This window comes from Triticum dicoccoides, chromosome 5A (assembly GCF_002162155.2).
Source record: "Triticum dicoccoides isolate Atlit2015 ecotype Zavitan chromosome 5A, WEW_v2.0, whole genome shotgun sequence".
Lineage (NCBI taxonomy): Eukaryota > Viridiplantae > Streptophyta > Magnoliopsida > Poales > Poaceae > Triticum > Triticum dicoccoides.
The window spans coordinates 566,429,588-566,452,508 of NC_041388.1; the positions used below are offsets into that span (position 1 = coordinate 566,429,588).

General features: G+C 45.1%; 3 protein-coding genes across 5 annotated transcripts; 1 reads left to right on the forward strand and 2 right to left on the reverse strand.

Annotated features, from left to right (window-relative positions):
* The first annotated feature begins 3,786 nt into the window (after nucleotides 1-3,786).
* On the forward strand, nucleotides 3,787-6,139 carry LOC119302869 (prostatic spermine-binding protein-like). Of its 2 annotated transcripts, none has more exons than XM_037579913.1 (4): nucleotides 3,787-3,944; nucleotides 4,083-4,168; nucleotides 5,390-5,448; nucleotides 5,532-6,139. In XM_037579913.1, the coding sequence occupies exons 2-4, from the start codon at nucleotides 4,085-4,087 to the stop codon at nucleotides 5,872-5,874; spliced, it is 486 nt and encodes a 161-aa protein (XP_037435810.1). In that variant the 5' UTR covers nucleotides 3,787-3,944; nucleotides 4,083-4,084; the 3' UTR covers nucleotides 5,875-6,139. The 2 variants fall into 2 exon arrangements, with proteins under 2 accessions (XP_037435810.1, XP_037435811.1); XM_037579914.1 differs by having other exon boundaries at nucleotides 3,806-3,949.
* A 141-nt stretch (nucleotides 6,140-6,280) lies between these two features.
* Nucleotides 6,281-14,677, reverse strand: LOC119302871 (probable anion transporter 5, chloroplastic). The gene is made up of 15 exons (XM_037579915.1): nucleotides 14,179-14,677; nucleotides 13,310-13,455; nucleotides 12,507-12,606; nucleotides 11,946-11,998; nucleotides 11,235-11,309; nucleotides 10,911-10,991; nucleotides 10,776-10,834; nucleotides 9,738-9,838; nucleotides 8,642-8,757; nucleotides 8,047-8,083; nucleotides 7,789-7,884; nucleotides 7,454-7,595; nucleotides 7,319-7,371; nucleotides 6,824-6,910; nucleotides 6,281-6,723 (listed from the first exon to the last, which is right to left on the reverse strand). The coding sequence occupies exons 1-15, from the start codon at nucleotides 14,560-14,562 to the stop codon at nucleotides 6,595-6,597; spliced, it is 1,659 nt and encodes a 552-aa protein (XP_037435812.1). The 5' UTR covers nucleotides 14,563-14,677; the 3' UTR covers nucleotides 6,281-6,594.
* Nucleotides 14,678-14,918: 241 nt separating this feature from the next.
* On the reverse strand, nucleotides 14,919-20,498 carry LOC119302872 (cysteine--tRNA ligase CPS1 homolog, chloroplastic/mitochondrial). 2 transcript variants are annotated; one of them, XM_037579916.1, is made up of 9 exons: nucleotides 20,062-20,498; nucleotides 19,450-19,513; nucleotides 18,826-18,987; nucleotides 17,969-18,139; nucleotides 17,569-17,850; nucleotides 17,368-17,493; nucleotides 15,862-16,062; nucleotides 15,616-15,717; nucleotides 14,919-15,456 (listed from the first exon to the last, which is right to left on the reverse strand). In XM_037579916.1, exons 1-9 carry the CDS (start codon nucleotides 20,433-20,435, stop codon nucleotides 15,220-15,222), a joined length of 1,719 nt encoding a protein of 572 aa, XP_037435813.1. In that variant the 5' UTR covers nucleotides 20,436-20,498; the 3' UTR covers nucleotides 14,919-15,219. The 2 variants fall into 2 exon arrangements, with proteins under 2 accessions (XP_037435813.1, XP_037435814.1); XM_037579917.1 differs by having other exon boundaries at nucleotides 18,826-19,019; nucleotides 20,062-20,108.
* Nucleotides 20,499-22,921: the final 2,423 nt, after the last annotated feature.

Genomic DNA, 22,921 nt, shown 5'->3' on the forward strand with positions numbered 1-22,921 from the left:
AAACTGACCATCGCGTGCAAGTTCTATGACTCCGGGTGTATTTACCTCAACATTTATCATGATATAAGGAAAAAAATAATAACTTTATTATTGCCTCTAGGGCGTATTTCCTTCAAAGGGATCTTTTATGTATGGTCTCATGGCAGTATTGTTTTTCTAATTGTATAATTCATCTATGCTGAGAATAAATGGCAAAAAATAATAAAAAGTGGGCTGTGTTCTTGCTCCGTCTTGCTACTTGATGCATCTGTCTTTTATCCTCCCATTTCATGACGTCATGTGATTAATCTTTTTGTTGGGAACAGTAATACATCTATTGCTATTTTGTATAACTACAAGCTTCCTTATTGACATCCAACATTACTAATCCAGCAGGGCTCCCGATTCCATGGTGTGCCTTAGTCTTTTGGCGGGCATATTAAAAGTTGAGGGATCTTTTATTCCATTTCAATTTGCTTTGGAAATGTTCTGCCGGCTCAAGTACTCATGTCAAGGAATATAGTTGTATTTTCCTTGGAATTTTCTTTTGCCTTGCAGTGCTAATGGAGAACAGGCACCCAAATTATTGAAGGGATAAAGATTGTTAAAGAATAGATAAACAAACTATTTGCCATGGAAATTGCTATTCAGAGACTTGGTGCATTTGGGAAGTATGTAATGACCAAGTCTTTGATAATGTACTTCCAAATTTTGGTTGGTGCAAAATTCCCGTTATTAGCACCTAAACATAGAATTGTATTGGACAGTGAAAAGTAAAATTCTCTTTCCCCTTGAACTCATAACATTATTCCATGTGACTGAAAGAGTAGTCTGATCATCGAAATCATCATTCTACATAATCATCAATGTTTATTTTTTGACCATACATTCCTGCAGCAACACGCGGGGAATTATCTAGTTTCTACTAGAGACACATTCAAATTATATGTACGTCGCATAGACCCTTGTGGTATATAAACAAACTAGTTTATTACATGTGTCCTGGGAAATATGATTACCAATTAAATCAAGGTTAACACCGAATGATGGTTGAATGTGTGATTTTGTTCTTCATTTTCGAAACTCGGGCAAAAGTTTGTCACATCACATTAACGGCCTCCCTGATTCATAGGATTGCAAAAACACAGAAATAGGGAAACCCTAGGATTGGAATGATATGTTCATTGGATCCTTATAAGATTGAGTTTGTTTGATTGTGTCACGGAAAAAACAAAGGATTTCTTTCAAGAGATTGGAGTGGATGTTAGAATTCTTGTGAAACTAGTCAATGTGTACGTGCAATGCATGTTAATTTGGAAGTATATTAAGTGCATGCGGATATTAAGTAGGATATTATTTGCGTGTTATTCTATCGCCATAAGAGCAACTCCAAGGGGCCGACCCAAACGGACGGCGATTTCGTCCGCTTTTTGTCCGTTTGGGTCGGCCGCCCACCCGGCGTCCGTCTTGTTTTTCATATGGGTCGGCAGCGCGCCCAACGCGCCGACCCATATGTGCAGGCGTGGTCGGCTAGCCGTCCAATTTTGCATTGCATTCAACATATTATGAAATGAAAATTTAAGAAACAAAATAGTCCGCCCAAATAAGTAGTATAGTTTATAGGCCAAATAAAAATAAAAATGTTTCACATAGTTTTACAAATGAATAAAAGAAGATACATCTATTGGTTGCCAACATGAGTCCACATATATTCAACCAAATCATTTTACAGTTGCACGTGAGTTTTTCAATCACGCATGTCTTCATGAAACTGAGTGAACTGCTCAAATGTTGCCGCTACTCCATGCTCAGCCACAACATTCTCATCCTGAAACTGAAAGCCTTGATCGTACAGATGTTCCGGGCGCTCGTCTTCTACGATCATATTGTGCATGATCACACAAGCAGTCATCACCTCCCATAGTTTCTGCGTGCTCCAAGTGTTAGCAGGATACCGAATGATGCCCCATCGAGATTGCAAAACACCAAAGGCACGCTCGACATCCTTTCTAGCACTCTCTTGCTCTTGGGCAAATCTTTTCCTTTTCTCTCCAACAGGGTTGGGTATTGTCTTTACAATAGTGGTCCACTGAGGATAGATACCGTCACCCAAATAGTACCCTTTGTCGTAGTTGTGGTCGTTGACAGTAAAGTTCACCGGTGGGTTGTTACCTTCGGCAAGCCTAGCAAACACCGGCGAGCGCTGAAGCACGTTGATATCATTGTGTGATCCAGCCATGCCAAAAAAAGAGTGCCAGATCCAGAGATCTTGAGATGCCACGACCTCTAGTATGACAGTGCAAGCCCTGACATGTCCCTTATACCGCCCTTGCCAAGTAGAAGGGCAGTTCTTCCACTCCCAGTGCTTGCAGTCTATATTGCCAAACATCCCCGGGAAGCCCATGCTAGCATTCATCGCCAACAAACGGGCTGTATCTGCAGCTGTCGGCTCTCTCAAGTACTCAGGGCCAAACACAGCAATCACAACCTTGCAGAACTTATATAGGGACTCTAGACATGTAGACTCGCTCATACGGACATACTCGTCAATGAGATCACCGGGTACTCCGTATGCAAGCATTCAGATGGCGGCAGTGCATTTCTGATAAGAGGAGAAACCAATCTTGCCGACGGCATCCTCTTTGCACTCGAAGTAGTCACCATAACCGACCACTCCCTCTCTAATACGGTTGAAAACATGTTTACTCATACGGAACCGGCGGCGGAATTTGTGATGTTTGAACAACGGGTTTGTTGTATCAAAGTAGTCTTTCCAAAGAAGGAAATGCCCGCTCTCTCGGTTACGATTCAAGCCGGAAGGTGGCCTGAAATGGAGCCACGGAACAACGCCGCTGGTTGTTGAGGTGGTGATGGACCGACACGACAGCCAATATCTCCTCCTCGTCGTCGGATGATGAATCATCGGAGTCGCAAATGAAATTGTGGAAAAAGAACTCGTCGGCGGAGTCCATTTTCGTACCTTGGCAAACTGTCGAACATCTTGCGGGCGTCGAAGAAGGAGACGGCCGGCGAGGGGAGACGCGGCGCCCACAGACCAGCTAGCTGCCCTGCCGGCGTCCGACGAGCGTGCCGGTCGTATGTAGCGGGGGCGGCGAGGCGTCTTCTTGGTCACGGGCGGCTGTGCGGTGGGGGAAGCGGCGACGGGAACTAGTTTGCTCCCCGGCGGCGGCGGGCGACTGGGGGCAGGAGCGGCGTTGCTGGGCGGATGTGGAGGCGGCGGCAGCTGGAAGAGTCGCCGCAAAAATGGGCGGCGGCGTCAGTGATGGAGGAGGCGGGAGGCGAGGGTTGCTTGTTGGCCGGTGGAGGGAGGCCAATGTGCCACAGACCAGCGGGCCCGGGGACAAGAGTAGGCGACCGCGCGCGCGTCCGTCGCGTGTCCGCGCCGACGCAAATCAGGCTCAAAAATGAGTCGGGAATGGGTCGCCCACGGACGAAAAACGGACGCGCGTCCGTTTGGGTCGGCGCGTTGGGCCGCCTTTTCTGTCCGCGCCGACCCAAACGGCCGGCCGCAGATGAAATGGGTCGCCCCGTTGGAGTTGCTCTAACATACGGACACGGCAACGCACGTCATCGGTGATCTAGTAGTGTATATTGTTAGGCTGGAGAGCATGATACTCCCTGGCAAATGGGCCCTGCTTGGCAGCCAGCCCAAATCCAAGCCGATGGAAGCCAGTGGACTGCAGCCACAGGAACCACCCACCTCACCGTCTTCCGTCTGGAACGGACCCGGCCCCGCCCGGCAGCCGCACCAAAACCCTAGGACGGGACGGGCACGGCCGCGCCTCCCTCCACCCCAGCCTAGCCCACAGTCCACCGCAGAGCCCAAAACCCTAACCCCCCACCCCACCTCCCAACTATTAAAGCCTCCGCCCCAAGAAATCCGGCGCACGCTCGCCCCTCTATCCCGTCATCTCTTTCCTCCCCCCCTCGGCGCAGCAACAGAGGTACGGTACGGCCTGCTCCCTCCCCTCCCCCCCGCTCCGCCCCGCCCCGCCTAGGGTTCCGGGTCTGGAGCCCAGATTTGGCCGCTTCCGCGCCCACACACCGCGCCTCACCCGTTTGCTTCGCCGGTTTCCGTGCAGAGATGGCGGCGGTGGCGACGACGACGGCGGTCCACGGGAGCCAGGCGGCCGGCGCGCAGAGGCTGCTGCTTCTCCTCGCTCTCGTGGTGAGCCTCCGGCGCCCCTCTCCACTATTTACTACCTCCGCCTTGTTATTTTGCCTGCGCGTGCTGCATCCCTTGTTATTCCGTTTGTTGTTGCGAGTTGCTGCCAGATTGGTTCGTTGACCGTGATTCTAGCGCTGGTAGGTTGAATTTTCCTTGTTCGTTAGGCCAAGGCATGGTGTGGTTTGCGTCCCTGAGGGTTTGACCCAAGGAATCCGGCTGGTTTGGCCCCTGGATCTGGAGGCGTATGCACTTCCGTAATGTTTAGGCAATTTTGACCTCGGTATCCTGCTAAACAGTGCTTGATTAGTTCCCTCGGTTGGTTTCTGCGGGTAGATCTAGGCAGATCTGGGTGGCTGCATCAGGGGAAGTACGGTTGCAAGTGCAAACCTAGGCCGGTACATTGTGCCAACCAGAGAAAAATATCTGGCTGCATTGCATCAGGGCAGGCTTGATGATTCCAAGCATCCACTCTGCCAAGCAGAGAAAATTGTTATTGTCGGGTTTTGCCAGTTGTAGAGCACGATGATTACCAAAACTACTTTCGGCGCTTGGACTCCACCTGTGTCCCATCATGGAGCGCATTTTTTTGTTTCCGAGTGTCATTCGGACTCGGGGCGTGGGTTTGTTATCGCGCCCTGTTTGGTTAGAGCAGTAAATGCTGCTGCAAACAAGGTTTAGGCAGGTGAATGGATAACAGCTACCGTTACAGTGGTAGTTTCCTAGCAATTGTCGCGTGTGATAGGCCATACGTCCACTATATAAGAAAATGGTTAGGTTATCAGTTATGTTTTTGGTAGTGTTTTACTAATTTCCAATAAAATTGTTGTGATTGTGTTTGCTGTTAGGAATTAGCTCTTACGGAAGCCCTTGAATTAATTTAATGAAAAAAATATGTACTGTGGCTGTCGAATGAGTGTCGTTCTTGCGCAAAGCCTAGGCAGGTTTTTTTGTGATGTTAATGGAAACCCCCAAACTGGTTTGATTGAAAATCCCTGTACTGTGACTGGAATTGAATGTCATCTCTTATGTCAATAATAAATAAAATTGTAGTGCCGTGGTTATTCTGTATACCAAGGGATTGCTTACTGATCTTGCATTTATTCCTGCTCATGGTTGAATAAGCTTTGTATATGCATTTATTTGTATCATCAAATTGTTTGATAACCTTATTTCTTATTACTACCTATCTTCCTGTGCTGATGTGACTTGAATCATGTTTAGATTGAAGCTGTAAACAATGGAGCAGATATCTTCACTGAAGACCAGCAAGAAATTATCAAGTAAATCCATTACCCTATTCTGCATATGACTTCCACTGCGATGTATAGTTTTCTGTTGCTGACTCGTTTTTGCAATGCTGAAGGCAATTTGGCAGAATCAAATCCGAGACTGTTCCTGAGAACAAGGATGCAGGGTCTGATGACGATGATGACGATGATGAAGATGAGGATGATGAAACTGGTGATGCTGATGATGATGATGCCGATGCTGGAGAGGACTTCTCGGGTGAAGAAGGCGAGGACGATGACGAGGATGATGACCCTGAGGCGAACGGCGACGACGCTGGCGCGGGGAGCGATGATGATGATGGTGACGACGACGATGATGATGGTGAAGACGGCGAGGACGACGATGATGATGACGAGGATGAGGATGAGGAGGACGAGGAAGATGAGGACCAGCCACCGGCCAAGAAGAAGAAATGATCTGCCTTCCTGCTGTCAGTGTTTCAGTCCGTTAGTTTATCTGCTGTCTAGATGTTGATTGAGCGGGTCTGGTACACACCGACCTATGTAGCTTCTGTGTCTTGGTGGTTTGGTGTCTCATAGGGTAGAACATTGAACTTCTAATGTTGTTTCCTGCGTTGTGCAAGTAGTCTTAACATTTCGGTGTTGATGTGCTGTGTTTATTGGAGCTGTGATACCATTCAATCTAATTCTTGTTACTCCATGTTGTCACATGTTCTTTGAATGGCTTTTGGTTTTACTGTATGAAATCCAAATTATTTTATGCTTTTGGTGACTGCTATTTGAATGTTAGGATTTGAATAACCTGGAAGGAAAAGGCACTTCAAATCTAATAGAAGAACCGAAGAAGCATTCGAGAAACCCATCTTTGCACGGATGTTGAATGATAATCAGTGTTTCAGGATGGGACAACACAGCTCCCAGCAATGGAAAACAGTGACAGGCACTTCCATTTCAAAATTGTGCCACAACATACTCCACTTAACATACATCCACTGCAGAAATGGCCTATACAATATAACAATATACAGAGATCTCTACCGTATATGGATGCCCATGCGGCATGTACATACACTGTCTACTTGTTCCTACCAGTCTATCCAGTGCCCAGGAGCTCCAAATTTGCTGGGCAGGGTGAGCTAAACTCCCAATGGATTTTCCTTCTGAATGGTCCTTTGACTACTGATTACTCTCTGCTAACGACTCCGATGCCAACTTGTTGAAATCCTGGGGCTCGCTGCTGGCAAATGTCAACCAGACGGCAGTGCCTGTTAAGTAGAAGAAGATCGAAGGAGCAAAGAGCGACATCTGCACATATACAAAAGACGATAATGAGTTGTTGGAATGATACGTGATAGAAAATACAGGTCAAGGAGATGGATCAGATTTGTGGTGTTGGCAAGCATACACTCCAAGAATGAGTTGTGTCGACAAGATAGCCGACTAGCGCGACACCAACGATTCCAGGCACGGCCCCTACGGTGTTTGTGATTCCCTGGAATGCAAAGGCAGTGAGTCAACAACTACCAATATAAGAAATCGCCTTTTCTTTTGCCAACTCTGCTTCCCCTTTCCACCAGAGCCTCTCCACCGTTTGAATTATAGACTCAAAGAGATTGGCACTGAAACTACCAAAAGTGAAAACTCTAGGATGCGTTTAGACAAGGGATATTCCTCTGGAAATGTTTAGCATTTATTAGCATCAGATAAATCTGAAGGGTTTTGATTCCGAATCCCTGTCCAGGGTTTGATATAGTAACAAAATTACAACCAAATATCTGGTCCAAACAAAGGGGGAAAGAGAGCAAGGAATTTTGTTTTCTTTTTACCATCCCATTTTTACAAGACAAACACAGAAAAATCCTAGAGGGTTTTAATACCAAATATAAGTTGCATGCCTTACCAGGAGAATGCTTGCATATTCACGTGATATATCTTGATGGGTGCAATAAAGACCTGTTTGTAAGCAAAAACATTAAGATTTTGGACCTTGGAAACATGGCAGGAATAAGAATGGATGCAAGCTTAGCACAATTACCTGATAATGCGAAGTTGGAGAGTGATATACCACCCGTAAGGAAAGCAACAACTACCCAGGGAGGGAGTCCAAGATCGACAGAGGAAAGCATCATAAAAGCTGCAGGTGACAGAAACGCAATTGCTTGACATATTTTCCGTACCTACAAAGGAAATTAATCAACTCAGACTCAACTTTTTCATTATCCTGTAAAAAGGCCTTATTTGCAAAAGAAAACTGGACATCTCATGGCAATTTGCAGTGATGATTTTTAAATATTCCAACCTTTACAAATGAACTCTAGGAGCAATCAGATTTTTATTTATTCCTTTTTCATCTTCAAGGAAATGATTTACCTTTGTGGTGTCAACTCCACTTGATATCAAGTTGTCTGCAAAAGGTGCTGCAATAGATGTAATAACCATCGAGCCCAAAGGAGGAAGAATTGACACCTACAACAAATACCAAATATGGGACTTCATAAGATACTGGAGCAGTAGTCATAAATGAAAAACAAGGACACGACATGATCACATAGTAAGAACGAGGAGGGATATGATGCTTTCACTACAAGGGTGTTCCTGTAATTATAAGAAATGAAAGCATGTACATACCCATGCAGCGTCTGTCAAGTTCAAGTTTAGCTCCTCACTGCATAAGAATTGAACAGGAATATATCACAAAAAAAGCAAGGACATTGTTACAAATATTTAACATAATGTGCTGAACAGCAGAAAGAAGATTGGATTCCTCCAAACATTTTGCTGGACTTCTAAAGCATTATTAAATTGACGTATCACAACAAATGCAACTATGATACGAAAGCAGCTGTGCAATACAGCGCCCCGTAAATCTATAATGTCCAGTCTCAACTTGAGCACAAGTTTCAGAAAATTTATATTGAAAAATCTCCTGTTTTATTTGGTTCTATCTTTGTTGAAGTCAACCCACTTTCAGAAAACTGAACCGAACGAGTAGGAAAAGTGTGCACGTGCAAGAAAGTTGTTCATATAGGGTGTTAACACATTGAAAAGTTAGTGAATGAAATCCTAGCAATTCAATCTCAATAGCAGAACCAAAATGTTGAATAGTAAAAGAAATAGGTGTATTCAACTCACTAGGGACAGTTCATGAAAACAAGACAGTTAGTTAATCGAAAGGGGATACATTGAGTGAAAAATGACAAGACAAATATGGAAAGTGCCAAACCTAAAGAATGTTGGAAGCCAAGACAAGCAAGTATAGTGGCCCCAGCTTCCACAAAAGTGAGTGTATATCATTGCCCACACTGCCTTGCTTTTAAAGAATTCCCCCCAAGGCACATCCTACAACACAAAGGATAAAACTTGCTATATCAGTAATGTTTGTGAATCAAGCACCTACACTATTTTATACATAATAATGCATCACTCCCACCAACAGGGTCACCTTATTTTATTGGGGGTTATAAACTACATCTACAGCTAAGTGAAACAGGTCAGAGCACTCGTGCTGAACTGTCGCTTGATGGGGGAAAGCCCTACATGTACTGTATACAACTTTCAAATAGGGAGGGGCTCAGTGGTATGCCTTTAATGTCATGCAAGTTAACAAAAACATAGTTATGTGCTATAGTTAGACCAAGATGGCCATGTGATACATGTGAAAAATTCCTTATCTGGAAGGCACAGTTTTCGTTGGTTTGTTGGCTTATCGTTATTACAAAATGATGTCTCCCAAGTACAGTGGGCATATTTCTGCAACCCCACTGAAGTCTATAGCAGCATTTATATTTTGCAGTCTCACCACACAGCAGCAACAGACTAGCAGAACAGTCTATTGGCTATTCTGCGCATATAGTAAACAAAACTAAGAATGGCATGTAAACAAAGAGATTAAAATAAATTTTCATTCGAGCAAATTAAATTGCAGAAGCTAGCACAAAATCTACACCAACGATAGTTTCGATTATATTGCACATACTAACTACTTGAGAGGATTCTCGAGTCTTCACACTTTTACAACACCAAACAGTTCAGACAAATTCACAATTTGAAACACTCTAGCAACCAACATATTTCTTGCCAATGAACTGAAAAGTTTCTCAGATCATTTGATGTAGTTTGGTGTACCCCACGAACTAAAAAGGCTATCACATTAGTTGATGTATCTTGATTCTGGAACTTTTTCATCGATCTCACAACTTTGTAACACTTTTAACTTGATTCATGTCTTCTATGTTCTAACAAAGAAGTTAAGTGACATGCCAATAGCTACTTTGCAACTGGTGGAAAAAACTCTGTAGTGAATCTGTCAGCTCTCAAACCTTTAGCGAGTCTGTCATCTCTTCAAGTGATGAGGCCGATGACTTTGAAGGCACAGATGATGAGACATGACCATTAGATCCAGCAGAACTATTTTCAAGATCTGTAAAGTAGATGATATTTTCAGGTATTGTAGTTGAAATTTTGTACTTATTGCGCAGAAATAGTAGGATCGTAATGAACAAATATTTTTAGCAAACAGGTACAGCTAAGCTCAAAGAATACTTAATACTAAACATATTGACTGCTATTTTGTAATAGTATCAATAAATCTAGTGCAAACCACACTCAAAACATAATCATGCAAACATATTGGTTAGTACATCAAATCAATTTGGAACTACCAAATTTGAGGTAGTCCTCAATGTATCTGCTGCACAACTGAAATTTCTCATATTTAAAACTGATTTGTGCTAGATTGAAAGGATGATTTTCTGACATAAATCTGTGTCAGCATCACATTAATCTCCCTTTTCTCTCTTCCAAGTTTAACAGTTGTTACTTAATAGACTACATGGGTGACTCTTTGCTTCTCTCTTTTTTTGGGGAAATTTTTCAAGTTACCTTGATGCTCAAACAGTCAGATGCGAACATATAGGATTTGCCACGATACGTAAACTTGGGTCGGGCATGGCACTTATGTTAGATCAAACTTGACATAGAGGTTACGAAGACCAGATTGTACAATCATGATCACAAGATCAAACCAAACCGACAACCTGGCTATACAAGGTTGCCGAATATTCTACAGTTCATATACGATCACACAAACCAAGATGGTTTGGGTAATTACATCAAGCTATGATTTTTCACTAGATATATCATATCTGCTTATGAAAAAAAAAACACAATGATATCATTAAGGCCACAATATGATTCCTTCAGCTAAACTAGCATGCCACAATTCATTTTCTTCTATAAACTCATACAAACGGAGTATATTAAAAAGGAGATATGATTAGAAGTAACATTCATTGCAAGTTTCAATGGACAGTTTCTATCATGGTTGTTAAGACTTGTAAAAATAGATGTGCACTTACTTAATATGTCTTCATTGTCACCTGGCTGTAGTTCCTGTACAGATTCAAACACTAGACACCTGTGGACATAAAAGAAGATGAAGCTAAACCAGAAGAAATATTCAATTATGTGCTGCTAAGAAGTTTTTTGCTTACCATATAATTCCAAGAAGACCAAATATGTAAAAGACAGATTCCCAGCCAAGGTTCTGAATGATGGGAGGGGCGAACAGAAGTCTGTAATATTATCATAGACCAGGAGTTAACTATCTCATACCATTGTCAATTAAGTTGTGTAATCATAATGTCATACAGTCAAAATGCAATGCAATGTTGTTTTAGAACCAAGCAAAAAAGTTACATCAGGTTACAAAGGTCTGATAATCTATCAGGATTTCTGTAAAGATGAAAGTTTCTGCTTAGACCCAAAAACTTTTACGTGCATCCGAATATATGTAGAAAATACTGCAAAACACTTACCCTAAGACACTTCCAAAGGCTAAACCACCAAAAACAACAGAAACCGCTCTTGATCTTTCTTGAAGAGGAATGGTCCTGCATGTGCAGCCATAGCAGTTAAATATGCAATAATAATGTATGAGAATGATGCTTCTCAAGTTTAATATGTTTATTCTATGTTCTTCCAGAGAGCAGCAATAACTCTACTACCCTCTATCATGTTCAATAGAATTAAGATCCCAGCAGGGAGATAAGGTAGTTTTCTATTGGATTTCCTTTAAGCATAACAAGTAATAAATAGTTCTTTTTTCTTTCATAAACGTGTCAACAGAGAAGCTACATCATATCCACACCAATGGCAACTGAACCATTGAGAAAGTTATGCAATATAATCGTCATAAAAAATCCAGAATAAGACGTACATCAATCTTTTGTGTATTTCAATAAAAGAACGTGAATAGCTACCACCTGCGATTTAGCACAGGTAGCTAAAAAAGAATCCATCTAAACATCAAATATCCACAAAAACAATGCCAATACACTAGTTAGCTAGCGAAGAGTGTATAGTCACAAGATTCACCATCATCGATACAGGGTATTTCTAATAAATATCTCTACAACTACATGAGAACCCTGACATTCCTGCTTAAAATTTTAGGAAGCAGCCTAAAATTCACATGAAGGAGATGTAAATGGTAGCCTGCGTCCAAGGAGAAGGTATTTTAGGCTTACCGTGCAATTAAATCTGTAGCTGCTGATGGTGAGACTCCTTCTCCAATGCCTACCTAGCATAGCAACAAAGTTAAAATGAATAAATACAAGGATAATATTTAGATAGTAAATTATTACTAGGAACACTCCCACTGTACTGACATGAAGATGTGATAAAGAAACTAAGTATTGCAGGTATTGCAATAATGCTCCAAAAACTAAGTATATGGTAAGATGAAGGGACACTTATTTGCACCAAAACACATTTTTATACATAAATATGATACACCTGCCACCTGGAGATGTGCATATAAAATAATATAGCAATCATCATCTTAACGAAATGTTTTTATAGGTAATCCAATCTATGCTAATTTATGCTCAGAATACACAGAAACGTTAACCCAAATAATAACAGCCATCACTCTCGGATGAAAGTATGCGTTGTAAGGGTATGTGTTCCTAATACAAAAATGAAAACAATGTAAAAAACATGGTAAAAAAAGCACAAAAGAAGTTAAGTGTACCGGATCATATGTGAACAAGAAGTTTCTAGAGGCTAACTAATGAGTAGAGGTATACCAGAATCCTTGATAGCACAAGTCCTGGCATGAATCCTGCTACAACAGGAATAACAGCTGTGGCCAAAGACCACACAAGAACACCGGCCTTAAGCACTGTCCTGCAATTAGCATGAGAAAAACAATTATTGCAATATGAAAATAAATAAATGAATAATATGCATTATATGAGAAATATAAGATGAGAAAAAGCATATGATCAAATTATAAGAAATCAAATTATAAGAGATGGCCTTTGAGTTATGCAAGAAGCGCCTGCTAAACAAGTTACATGCTTGTTTCTTAATTCATCTATTGTTGGTTTACGCCTATGAATTTTTGTGGCTAAGAATTTAACAGAGTCAAGCTAGACTGATAACATAAAAATATGCAACCGGAAAAGAGGAAAAATAACATTATAAAGCCAGGTAGAACTCACAAACCATATTATACTCCCTCCTATCCATAATAAGTGTCGTAGGTTTGAACTAACCTTAGTTCAAAACTGGGACACTTATTTTGGATTGGAGGGAGTAGCATTTAGCACATCATACTTCTCTTTTGCATTTTTCCTTACCTACTACACTTAGTCTAAAGATTCTTCCGATGGTACGGACAGATGGTTTTAGTTAGATAGCATAGGTGAAGAAGAAACAACTGTCATCATGACATTTAACTTTTATTTGGGACAATGCCATATTAGAGTCAGCAGCAGTCAATAACTATACCTATGATGCAAAAAATCATTGTGTATGCAAAATCAAAGATAACATTGTATTTGTATTTATAAAATGTACAGGAGGCTTTTTGTTACCCCAAACAAACCTTCCACCAATCAATTTTGCCAGCCAGCCCCCAGGTAGTTGACTCAAAGCATAGCCCCAAAAGAATGATGATTGAACTAGGCCAGCAGTCGATGAGCTCCAACCATACTGATGTGACATTGGAATAATCGCAACACTCAAGTTAACCTGAAAAGGTAGACTAGTTGCATTTAGCAGAAATTCCAGAGGAAGCAAAAACTGAACTGCCTAGATAAGCTACACATAGAAGTAATTAGCTACGCTAAGTGAAGAAGCACATATCAAGACCACATTAACAACCTCGAGCAAGTTAGATGCTAAGTGAAGAAACACTTTGGTTGACGTCAACAACGACAAAAAATACGTGGAGTATGGATGCAGACGGATGCCAGAACGGATACCGCACAACTTGACAGATACTCCATGTTTGGTATGGAATTAACCGTTAAGCAAAGTCATAAGAGGAAAATCCCAACCGGTAGGCTTGAACTGAAGTTTCTCACAGTTACGCCCTCTCAGGGTCGTACATGCGGCTAGAGGAAAACCGAAAGAAGACGCCACCCCAAGCATCAAAACTGGTTCGGCGTGGCAGATGTGTGGTGGTAAATGGTAACCACTTGCTTTGATCATGAGCAAATCGGTATTAGCATTCTCCCAAATGCGACGCGTGCATTTCTGTCGACGCTTTGACGCAACAATGGTGTTTGATTCAGTCTAGATTGCCGACCTGCGCCCCAGTTTTAAGCCATGCTTTGTTTTTCCCCCATGTTGAGTTTCTCCGATTTGCTCTCGCGGACCACCGCACGGCGTGTCATTAGCACCGTCCGTGCTACTGGATAGAGGCTAATTAAGCAGTAGTGGCAGTAAGAAATGCAACGAGAGAGAGCAAACCTTGTCCATGTTGCAGATGACGAAGGCGAGGGAGGTGGCGCCGATGAGCCTGTAGCGCTCGGGCAGCCCCTCCCAGGGCGGCCACCGCAGCTCCAGCGCCCCGTCCACCGCCTCCTCCTCAAACTCCTCCGCGTGCGCATCCCCTCCTCCCTTCCTCTCCGCCGCCATCTCCGGGACCACGGAGCGCTTCTCCACGGCGCCCGCGGGCCCTCCCCCGCCCCCGCCCCCGCCGTCCCTGGAGGAGAACCGCCTCACGGCCCCGCGGCGCCGGTGCGGGAGGACAAGCAGATGCGGAGCGCGCGGCGGGAGCATGCGGCGGCGGGGCCCGGCGTGGGGGAGGAGGCAGAGCTCGGGCTGCAGCGCGGAGGAGGCCGCCATCGCCATGGCCGCTTCGCTCGGGGTTCGCGAGCTAGACGTGGTGCTGCAGCGGAGTTTGAAATTTCTCGGTGGGGTTTTTGGAGAGGAGGGGAGGAGTACACGCGGCGAGGTGCGGAACGAGCGGCCATGGGCAGCGGAGCAAGCGTGTCGCATGCCACTGCTCCGCGGCGGGGAGGGGACGGCGACGAGCGTGTGGCTGGGGTCGGCCCTCAGCCACTGACCCACGGGGCCCGCATGTCGGCCAGGCCACGTGGGAATCGTTGCCACTCATTGTTTCTGGCAGCCGGATGCTAACCACGTCAATGGCAACTGACTGGAACATATAATTTCTGGCTCGTTTAAATAAAACAAGTACGTATATATAAAAACAATAGGCTACCAGCCAAAAAAAATGCTCAGCTATATGTCAAGAATGTCTGGCGAGAACAAGACATGTGGGTGAAAGAAAAAAATCATCAAAATCTCTACATTTCATTTCATTTATACTTAATAAAAACTCTACACGAGCTTCCAAGGAGAGTGCGCAGCTCTTTTTTTTTTCATGTATGTATAATCCAGTTGTTCGTTAAATATTTGCTGGCTTCCAATCATAGATCCCTGGAAAACACTGCAACTCCTCAAAACTGTCCAAGACACCCCTGAGCCCGTGGTGTGTGGTGCCGATCATGTACTGCTGGTGACCACCGCTTGCTGGGAGGACGGCACGGACGGCCTCCAGGCGGTGCCGTCGGGGCCGTCCATGAGGGCGATGCCGAGGGCCGCCAGCTCATCCCGGATCTCGTCCGACCGACCGAACTGCTTCGCCTTCCTCGCGGCGGTCCGCTCCTCGATCTTCTGCAGCACCTGCTCCTCGGTGACGCACGCCCTCCGCAGCGCCTTCTCCCGCAGCTGCTGCAGAGCCTGGGACACAACAGCACAAGGTCGTCATTGTCGGTAGAGCATCAACACTAGAATGCACAGCATGGAAAAACATTTGTGTTCTTCACCCGAAGAACCAAGCATCACAACAGTGGCTGGCCGCCAATCTGCTGGTTTCAGTTTACACAACACGGCGCTCACCTCATGGTAGCTCGAGGGCATCAGCCCCAGGACAGAAAGCACCATTCTCACTTTCTCTTCCAAGACCGCAAGCGATTCCAGCCGTTTCTCCTGCTTCTTTCCCTGACCAAACACAACGCCAGAGGAAAGAAAGTCAAGGCGGCTAGTACTTCTACCTTTGTCTAACAGCGGCGCAACTCAGACACTACCTGAGTAGAGTAGTGAATCTGAAATGTACCTCCGCAAGTTTATTATCACTGGCTTTACCTTACGAGTATGCAGCAAATCATTCATAACTTTCAACGGCTCGGAAATAGCAGCCAGCGCCACCGAAGTGTGAAGATCGTCAGACATTGACGTCTCAAAATCCCCGTGAAGCTTCTCGACGCAATGCGTGGTAGTAAAAGGTAGTGAACCTCCACTACTGCTTTGGTCCTGCTGGGTGCTTTCTTCACAATCGCGCAATGTCTGTATGTAGGAAATGATTCAGCATAAGGCCATGAAGTAGAAGTAATGGCATTTAAAATGTCGCCTGATGAAATAACAAGAATGCTGAAATGTAACTTTCAGTGCCAACACAAGTTGAGAGTTCCGACTAGTCAGGCACGAGGAGCAATTTCATAGCCGTTGCAGGCTGTAAACTAACTGACTTCAGCCAGAGACACAGCGACTACTACCGTACTCCCATGGATTCTAAAACAACACTGTCGAGTGACACCATGTGGAAGAACAAGACCATGGCTGAAATAATAACTCTAAATTTTGGGCTGATCTGTCGGCACTTCTAAACAGGCAGGATAAAATCAGGGCGCTCAAAAAATATATTAAAAAATCAGTTTAGGAAAAAAAACAGTTCTTCACATTAAGCCAGACTAGGCCACAAAAGGCTCAGATTAAAATTTCTGACCGGGATAACAACATCCAGGGACAATCTCATAAGCTAGTCAAGGTTGAGCATTGATTATTCAGTTACTGAAAGTTGTACAGCAGAATAGCACTGAAACCATGCTACAAGTCCGTTTCAAGAAGATGCGACAAAAAGCATCGTGTATCTATACCAATATAAAAAGACCCAAAGGGGTAGATCCAACTGATCTCGGCCATCGAACTAAGTCAATCCAACGACCTAGACTGCTCCAATGGTGAGCGTTAAACGTGTTTAACGTGCAATTAATATCATACCAAATATTGCACCAATCACATGATTAACACAAGAATGATTGCATTCCTAATATTCACGTGTAATTAATATATTGCCTAAATATTAACGTGCGTTGCACGTGCGCCTCTACTAGTCAAAATAATATGTGAAATCACTAAATTTACTTGTAGATACACAAGTACATTGGCATAGGAATAAAGTGCCCTTTTTGCGCACGCCATTTTAAGCTTCACTGGCTTTACTTTTCTAGGATGGTCATTTTTGGAGTATGAACACAGTTAAAAGAAAAGCCAAACTATGAAGGCCTGACATATTTGTCGGCTCCTGCATCCAAGGAAGTGATCTTCATATCCAACAGGCGCCTACAATTTACAAGCAAATTCATATAAATAGACTCAATGTTGTTTAAACTGGTTGCTGTTATTTGAACATTCTTGTAGCCACTACCCCAACGGCCACAGAGACCCACCACTTCGATTTCAAAACAATATGACATAGTATAGGCTAATAGCATATACAAACTGTTATTAAGCGTGTAAGCAGTTCATGTGAACATAGTAGCAACAGATAGCAACAGCGTGAAGCCATGAACATATAAAGATATAATATACCTGATAAGTGTAGTACAATCTATCCGATGCAACATTAAGCTGCTCTACTGTGTAGTTGATTGGGGACCTGTAGTGGGTACCAAGTAAGAACGTCCTCAACGCAAGTGGGTGGTAAAGCTCTATGACCTGGAAAGGTTGGCAATCTTTGAGAAAGCAGGGGTATAGTTATTCAGAAAATAAAGTATTCATGTGATGAATTACCTTGCGTATAGTGATAAAGTTACCAAGCGATTTAGACATTTTCTGGCCATTTACATTGACAAAACCATTGTGCACCCAATAATTTATGCTGCTGTCACAACATGCGGCACGGCTTTGAGCGATTTCATTCTCATGATGTGGAAATATCAGGTCCTCCCCGCCACCATGAATGTCAAAAGAATTGCCCAAGTATTGTGCACTCATGGCACTGCATTCGATGTGCCATCCTGGCCTACCCGGGCCCCAAGGGCTATCCCACCATGGTTCCCCATCTTTTGCAGCCTACAGTTCACACAGAATCAACTAACTTAGTGCTGAACTAAATATCTATATCATCTCTTCACAGAGCAGACACAGAACAATCTACATATTAGAAATGGAAAAATGGGGCATCTATTACCTTCCATAAAGCAAAATCAGCTGGGTTTTTCTTTCTCTCGTCAACTGCAACCCTTTCACCAGCTCTATTATCATCTAGTTTTCGACCCGATAACTTCCCATATTCAGGAAAATTGTCAACAGAGAAATAGACATCCCCACTTACTACATATGCACAACCGTTATCGATAATCTGTTCCAAGAAAAATAGCATAAGAAAGGAAGTCAAACCAAAAAACAAGAACTCTATTATGACAACTTTTATACTCTGAAAATATGAGAATTGTAAGTGTCTGTAATTTATTTTGGATTTGTGTAAACATATTATATAGGTACTAGAACTCAGATCAACAGTAAGAGATACTAAACATCAATAATACAAAACATTGCTATTCATGTCCACAGCTGCATATACAGAATTATATCACATCCAACATTGCCATATACATTATACATGTGCAAAGAACTTAGTGCAATCTCAGGTTGTTTCTTTACATAAATGAAGAGGATGTGAGTATACTGAATGTAATGGCAAATTCTTAGGTTGCCATGGTAACAACCTACTTTGAAAATGGATGTCCTTTATACAAGAATTCTATTTTATAAGATAACCTGCTTAAAAATGAACCCTAAATGCATTGATCAACCCCATGAAAGCAGCACATTATAATGATAACAACCGAATGGTCTGGATAGATAAGAGTATGTCAACACAAGGATATTTCAACCAAATATGGGAGCAAATCCACTTAACAAGGCTATTGCAGAAAGCAGTATAAAAACAAAAGAAAATAACCACAACCAACTTCATATATATAAATAAAGTACTGCACATAAGACAGTAAAACACCAAAGAGTCACGCTACAAGTACAACTTACCTGTTTAATCATGGTTACAATCTGATCAATGTGATCTGAAACACGGGGCTCCACAGATGGTGGTAGACATTGAAGATGAGCCATGTCCGACAGGAAATCATCAGAGTATCTTTTGCTTAAGCTCAAAGGATCTTCCCCCAATTGGTTAGCTCTTGCAATTATCTACAGAATTCCAGAAGTGCAACTCAGGTTTCCTGTGCACATGCAATCGGTGTTTAAATTTTCTTTCTAGTTTTCCAGGTAGACTAGCTTAATACAATTAGCAGCGAACTGAATGCAGTGGATATGAACTGAGCAAACTAAATTCAGGGATTAGTCTGAAGTGAACAGTTCATATGACATGAGCATTCCAAAGAAGATGGAGATGATGCAACTTTTTTCTGAACAGTTCATATTACTGAGCAAACTAAATTCAGGGATTAGTCTGCCTTCTCTATTTCAGGTCAGGTCATAATCATTTTTCTGGACAGTAAAGGTATAATTTACAACTTTCAAATGGAGATGATGCAAGAGAAGCTATAAATACAATAGTAGCATTTTTTGTTTAAATTAGTTTAAAAACTAAGAAGTAAGAACCAAACATCGCTTGTAGGTATATGCAAACAAATTTAACCTGAAAATCACCTTGTCATCGATGTCAGTAAAGTTCCGAACATAGCATACTTCATAGTCCAAATAACGCAAGTACCTAAGATGGCCATAATCACATGTCAGGAGACCAAAGATAATCAGATGCAGTGCTTCCGATTGCCTACCTGGAAAAACGTACTTACGAAAACAAGAGAGGACCAAATGTTCACTGGTGACATTACATGCATGGTGTTTTAGAATGCCAGACTATCAGCGGGTGCGTAAGCCCATAGCCAAAATTTACTATGAGATGCATATTCAAGTTTAGTCGAATAACTGAATCATTATAGCACAGTTTACTATGGTGTTAATGTTAGAACTTCCTAAACTGAGCTGGGCATATCACAAAAATGGGTACTATTAAGTGTTGACTATCAAATGGACGAATTGCTTCTGGCCTCTCCATCTAGAGATACACAGAGATAAAATGGTCTATGAAATTCAAATATTAGGTATTAGAATTGCGTTTACAGTTGCAAAATCGTTTCTGATTTCCACCGTTTGACCCACACGAACAACTGGTACAAACACAGGACACGGCCAAGTGGACCAAAACTGCCACTGAATCAGCAGCCCCGAGCTTCAATGACTAGTGGACGGACGAACCTGAAGAGGACATCGAAGGCGACGTAGGCGCGGGCGTGGCCGATGTGACTGTCGTCGTAGGGCGTGACGCCGCAGACGTACATGCCGACCTCCCCGCCGGGCGCGCGGGGACGGAACGGCTCCCTTCTCCTCGACCTCGTGTTGTACAGGTGCATGTCCCGGGCCTTCTCCGGGGCCGCACCATTGGAGGAGGCGGCGGCGGAGCAGAAGAAGAGCTTGGCGGGGTGAGAAGGGAGGCGGCGGGGGCGAACGAGGGAGGGCAGTGCTAGGAGATCTCCGTGGCGCGGGAGGGCTCGGGAATGCGAGGAGAGGAGCAGCGGGAAGAGGCCGGTGGCGGCGCGCCTCGCCGCCGACGCCGCCGCCGCCGCCATCATGGGTGGGTCGTGAAGGCCGCACGCGCAAGGGGCAGGATAGCGTTTTTCTGGATTTTTCGCTTTGCCCCCTGTAAAACCAGACCCCTTGTATCGCGCCAAACTGCAAATAACCGTCAGTTTACAATTTTACGTGAAAAAGCGATTCGAGCAGACATCTAAAACGCCCCCGGTCCTTCAATTCTTTTGAGAGGCGCGGTTAATTGCCTTCCCTTCACCCACGAAAACACAGATTCCCCTCACTGCGCCGGTGCCCTTTATAGTGGAAAAACAGTTGGTGAGAGGGACATTTCAGCCCGGGCGTCTCCCCCCTTCCAATTCCACAGCTACCCGCCGTCGTCGCCGCCCGCCCACCGCCTTCAATTCCGACTATATCCGCCGGCGGAAACACACCACCGGGCCGCTACTCCTCGTCGGAGATGCCGACAATCTCCGTGCCCAGCTCCGGAAGCATGGGCGGCAGAGCCTCCGGCTGCTCCGCTTCGGCCTTCTCCTCCTCTATATTCGTACCGAGTTCGTCGAAGAGCCCGTCGGACACCGCCTACTCCAACCAAAGGAATTGCCGGTTGGCCTCCACGAAGGCCTCATCCTGGATGGACTCCAGGATGGCCTGCTGCTCCGTCATCTCCATGGCTTGGGCGACGGCGAAATCCGCCTCCACCTCCGCCATATTGAAGCCATGCTCCGGCAGCTTCGCCTCGTCCTCCTCCGGATCTGCCTCCTCCATCAGCTCCGGCAGAGGCTCTCCCTCCTCCTCCTCCAACTACTACTCCTCGTCCTCCTCTGGCTCCGGCGAGTCCGGAAGCAACCCAGCAGCGATGCGGGCGGCGCGCCTTGCCTGGATCTCCTCCGTGATCTGCCTGCGGTGCTCGGGCGTGAGCATAGCGTACGTGGTGATCAGCCGCCGGACTATGGCGATGGAAGAGTGGGGGAGAGGAGACGGATGGGCTCGGGTGGCGGCACATAGAGGGAGGAGGTGGATGGGCTAGGGTTGGAGGACGCCGACCGGCTTAAATAGCCGGATTTGGCCTTGGGCAGCGAGTCGGAGCGGCGCCACACGACGTTTACACCCTAGTGACGGAGGAGGCGTCCGTCGGACCGCCGGTTTTCCGGACAAGTTCGTGTGGGACCCCATCATCAATCCTACGTGGCAGACGCGCTTGGGCCCCATATCTGTCCCATATTTGACTGGATATGAGGGGTGCCGGTCAGTCCGGACGTTTGAGACCCGTTTGAGGGGGGTCGTCCGGGTTGAAAAATCGTGATCGGTCAGTGACCGGACTGTTGGGGAACGAGTAATTTCAAAAAAATTCCTACGCACACACAAGATCATGGTGGTGCACAACGAGAGGGGAAGAGTATCGTCCACGTACCCTCATAGACCGTAAGCGGAAGCGTTATGAGAACACGGTTGATGTAGTCGTACGTCTTCACGATCCGACCGACCCAAGTACCGACGTACGGTACCTCCGAGTTCAGCACACGTTCAGCTCGATGACGTCCCACGAACTCCGATCCAGCAGAGCTTCACAGGAGAGTTCCGTCAGCACGATGGTGTGATGACGGTGATGATGTTGCTACCGATGCAGGGCTTCGCCTAAGCACAGCTACGATATGATCGAGGTGGATTATGATGGAGGGGACACCACACACGGCTAAGGGATCAATGATCAACTTGTGTCTCTAGAGGTGCCCCCTGCCCCCGTATATAAAGGAGCAAGTGGGAGGCCGGCCGACCCCTATAGGCGCGCCAAGAGGAGGAGTCCTCCTCCTAGTAGGAGTAGAACTCCCCTCTTTCCTACTCCTACTAGGAGGGGGAAAGGAAGGGGGAGAGGGAGAAGGAAAGGCCCCCCCCCTCTCCTAGTCCAATTTGGACCAAAGGGGGAGGGGCGCGCGGCCTGCCCTAGGCCAGCCCTCTATCTCTCCACTAAGGCCCATAAGGCCCACTATTTCTTCCGAGGGGGTTCCGGTTGTTGGGGAATGTAGCAGAATTTTAAAATTTTCTACGCATCACCAAAATCAATCTATGGAGTCATCTAGCAACGAGGGAGAGGGGAGTGCATCTACATACCCTTGTAGATCGCGAGCGGAAGCGTTGAAGAGAACGGGGTTGATGGAGTCGTACTCGTCGTGATCCAAATCACCGATGACCTAGCGCCGAACGGACGGCACCTCCGCGTTCAACACACGTACGGTTGGGAAGACGTCTCCTCCAACTTGATCCAGCAAGGGGGAAGGAGAGGTTGATGGAGATCCAGCAGCACGACGGCGTGGTGGTGGAAGCAACGGCGATCTCGGCAGGGCTTCGCCAAGCTTAGTGAGAGGGAGAGGTGTCACGGGAGGGAGAGGGAGGCGCCAGAGGCTAGGGTGCGGCTGCCCTCCCTCCCCCCCACTATATATAGGACCCCTAAGGGGGGCGCCGGCCCTAGGAGATGGAATCTCCAAGGGGGGGCGGCGGCTAAGGGGGTGGCTTGCCCCCCAAGCCAAGT

Bases quoted from the DNA above. Each gene is read 5' to 3' on its own strand.
- LOC119302871 (XM_037579915.1), bottom strand. From the start codon at position 14,562: ATGGCGATGGCGGCCTCCTCCGCGCTGCAGCCCGAGCTCTGCCTCCTC. The intron at 13,456-14,178 runs GTTTGCTCTCTC...CTACCTTTTCAG, and splicing joins TCATCTGCAACATGGACAAG to GTTAACTTGAGTGTTGCGAT. The intron at 10,835-10,910 runs GTAAGCAAAAAA...TTATGTCCACAG, and splicing joins GGTCTTCTTGGAATTATATG to GTGTCTAGTGTTTGAATCTG.
- LOC119302872 (XM_037579916.1), bottom strand. From the start codon at position 20,435: ATGATGGCGGCGGCGGCGGCGTCGGCGGCGAGGCGCGCCGCCACCGGC. The intron at 18,988-19,449 runs GTGATTTTCAGG...GGAATTCTGTAG, and splicing joins TTACTGACATCGATGACAAG to ATAATTGCAAGAGCTAACCA. The intron at 15,718-15,861 runs GTAAAGCCAGTG...GTGTTTGGTCAG, and splicing joins ATTTGCTGCATACTCGTAAG to GGAAAGAAGCAGGAGAAACG.
- LOC119302869 (XM_037579913.1), top strand. From the start codon at position 4,085: ATGGCGGCGGTGGCGACGACGACGGCGGTCCACGGGAGCCAGGCGGCC. The intron at 4,169-5,389 runs GTGAGCCTCCGG...AATCATGTTTAG, and splicing joins TGCTTCTCCTCGCTCTCGTG to ATTGAAGCTGTAAACAATGG. The intron at 5,449-5,531 runs GTAAATCCATTA...GCAATGCTGAAG, and splicing joins GACCAGCAAGAAATTATCAA to GCAATTTGGCAGAATCAAAT.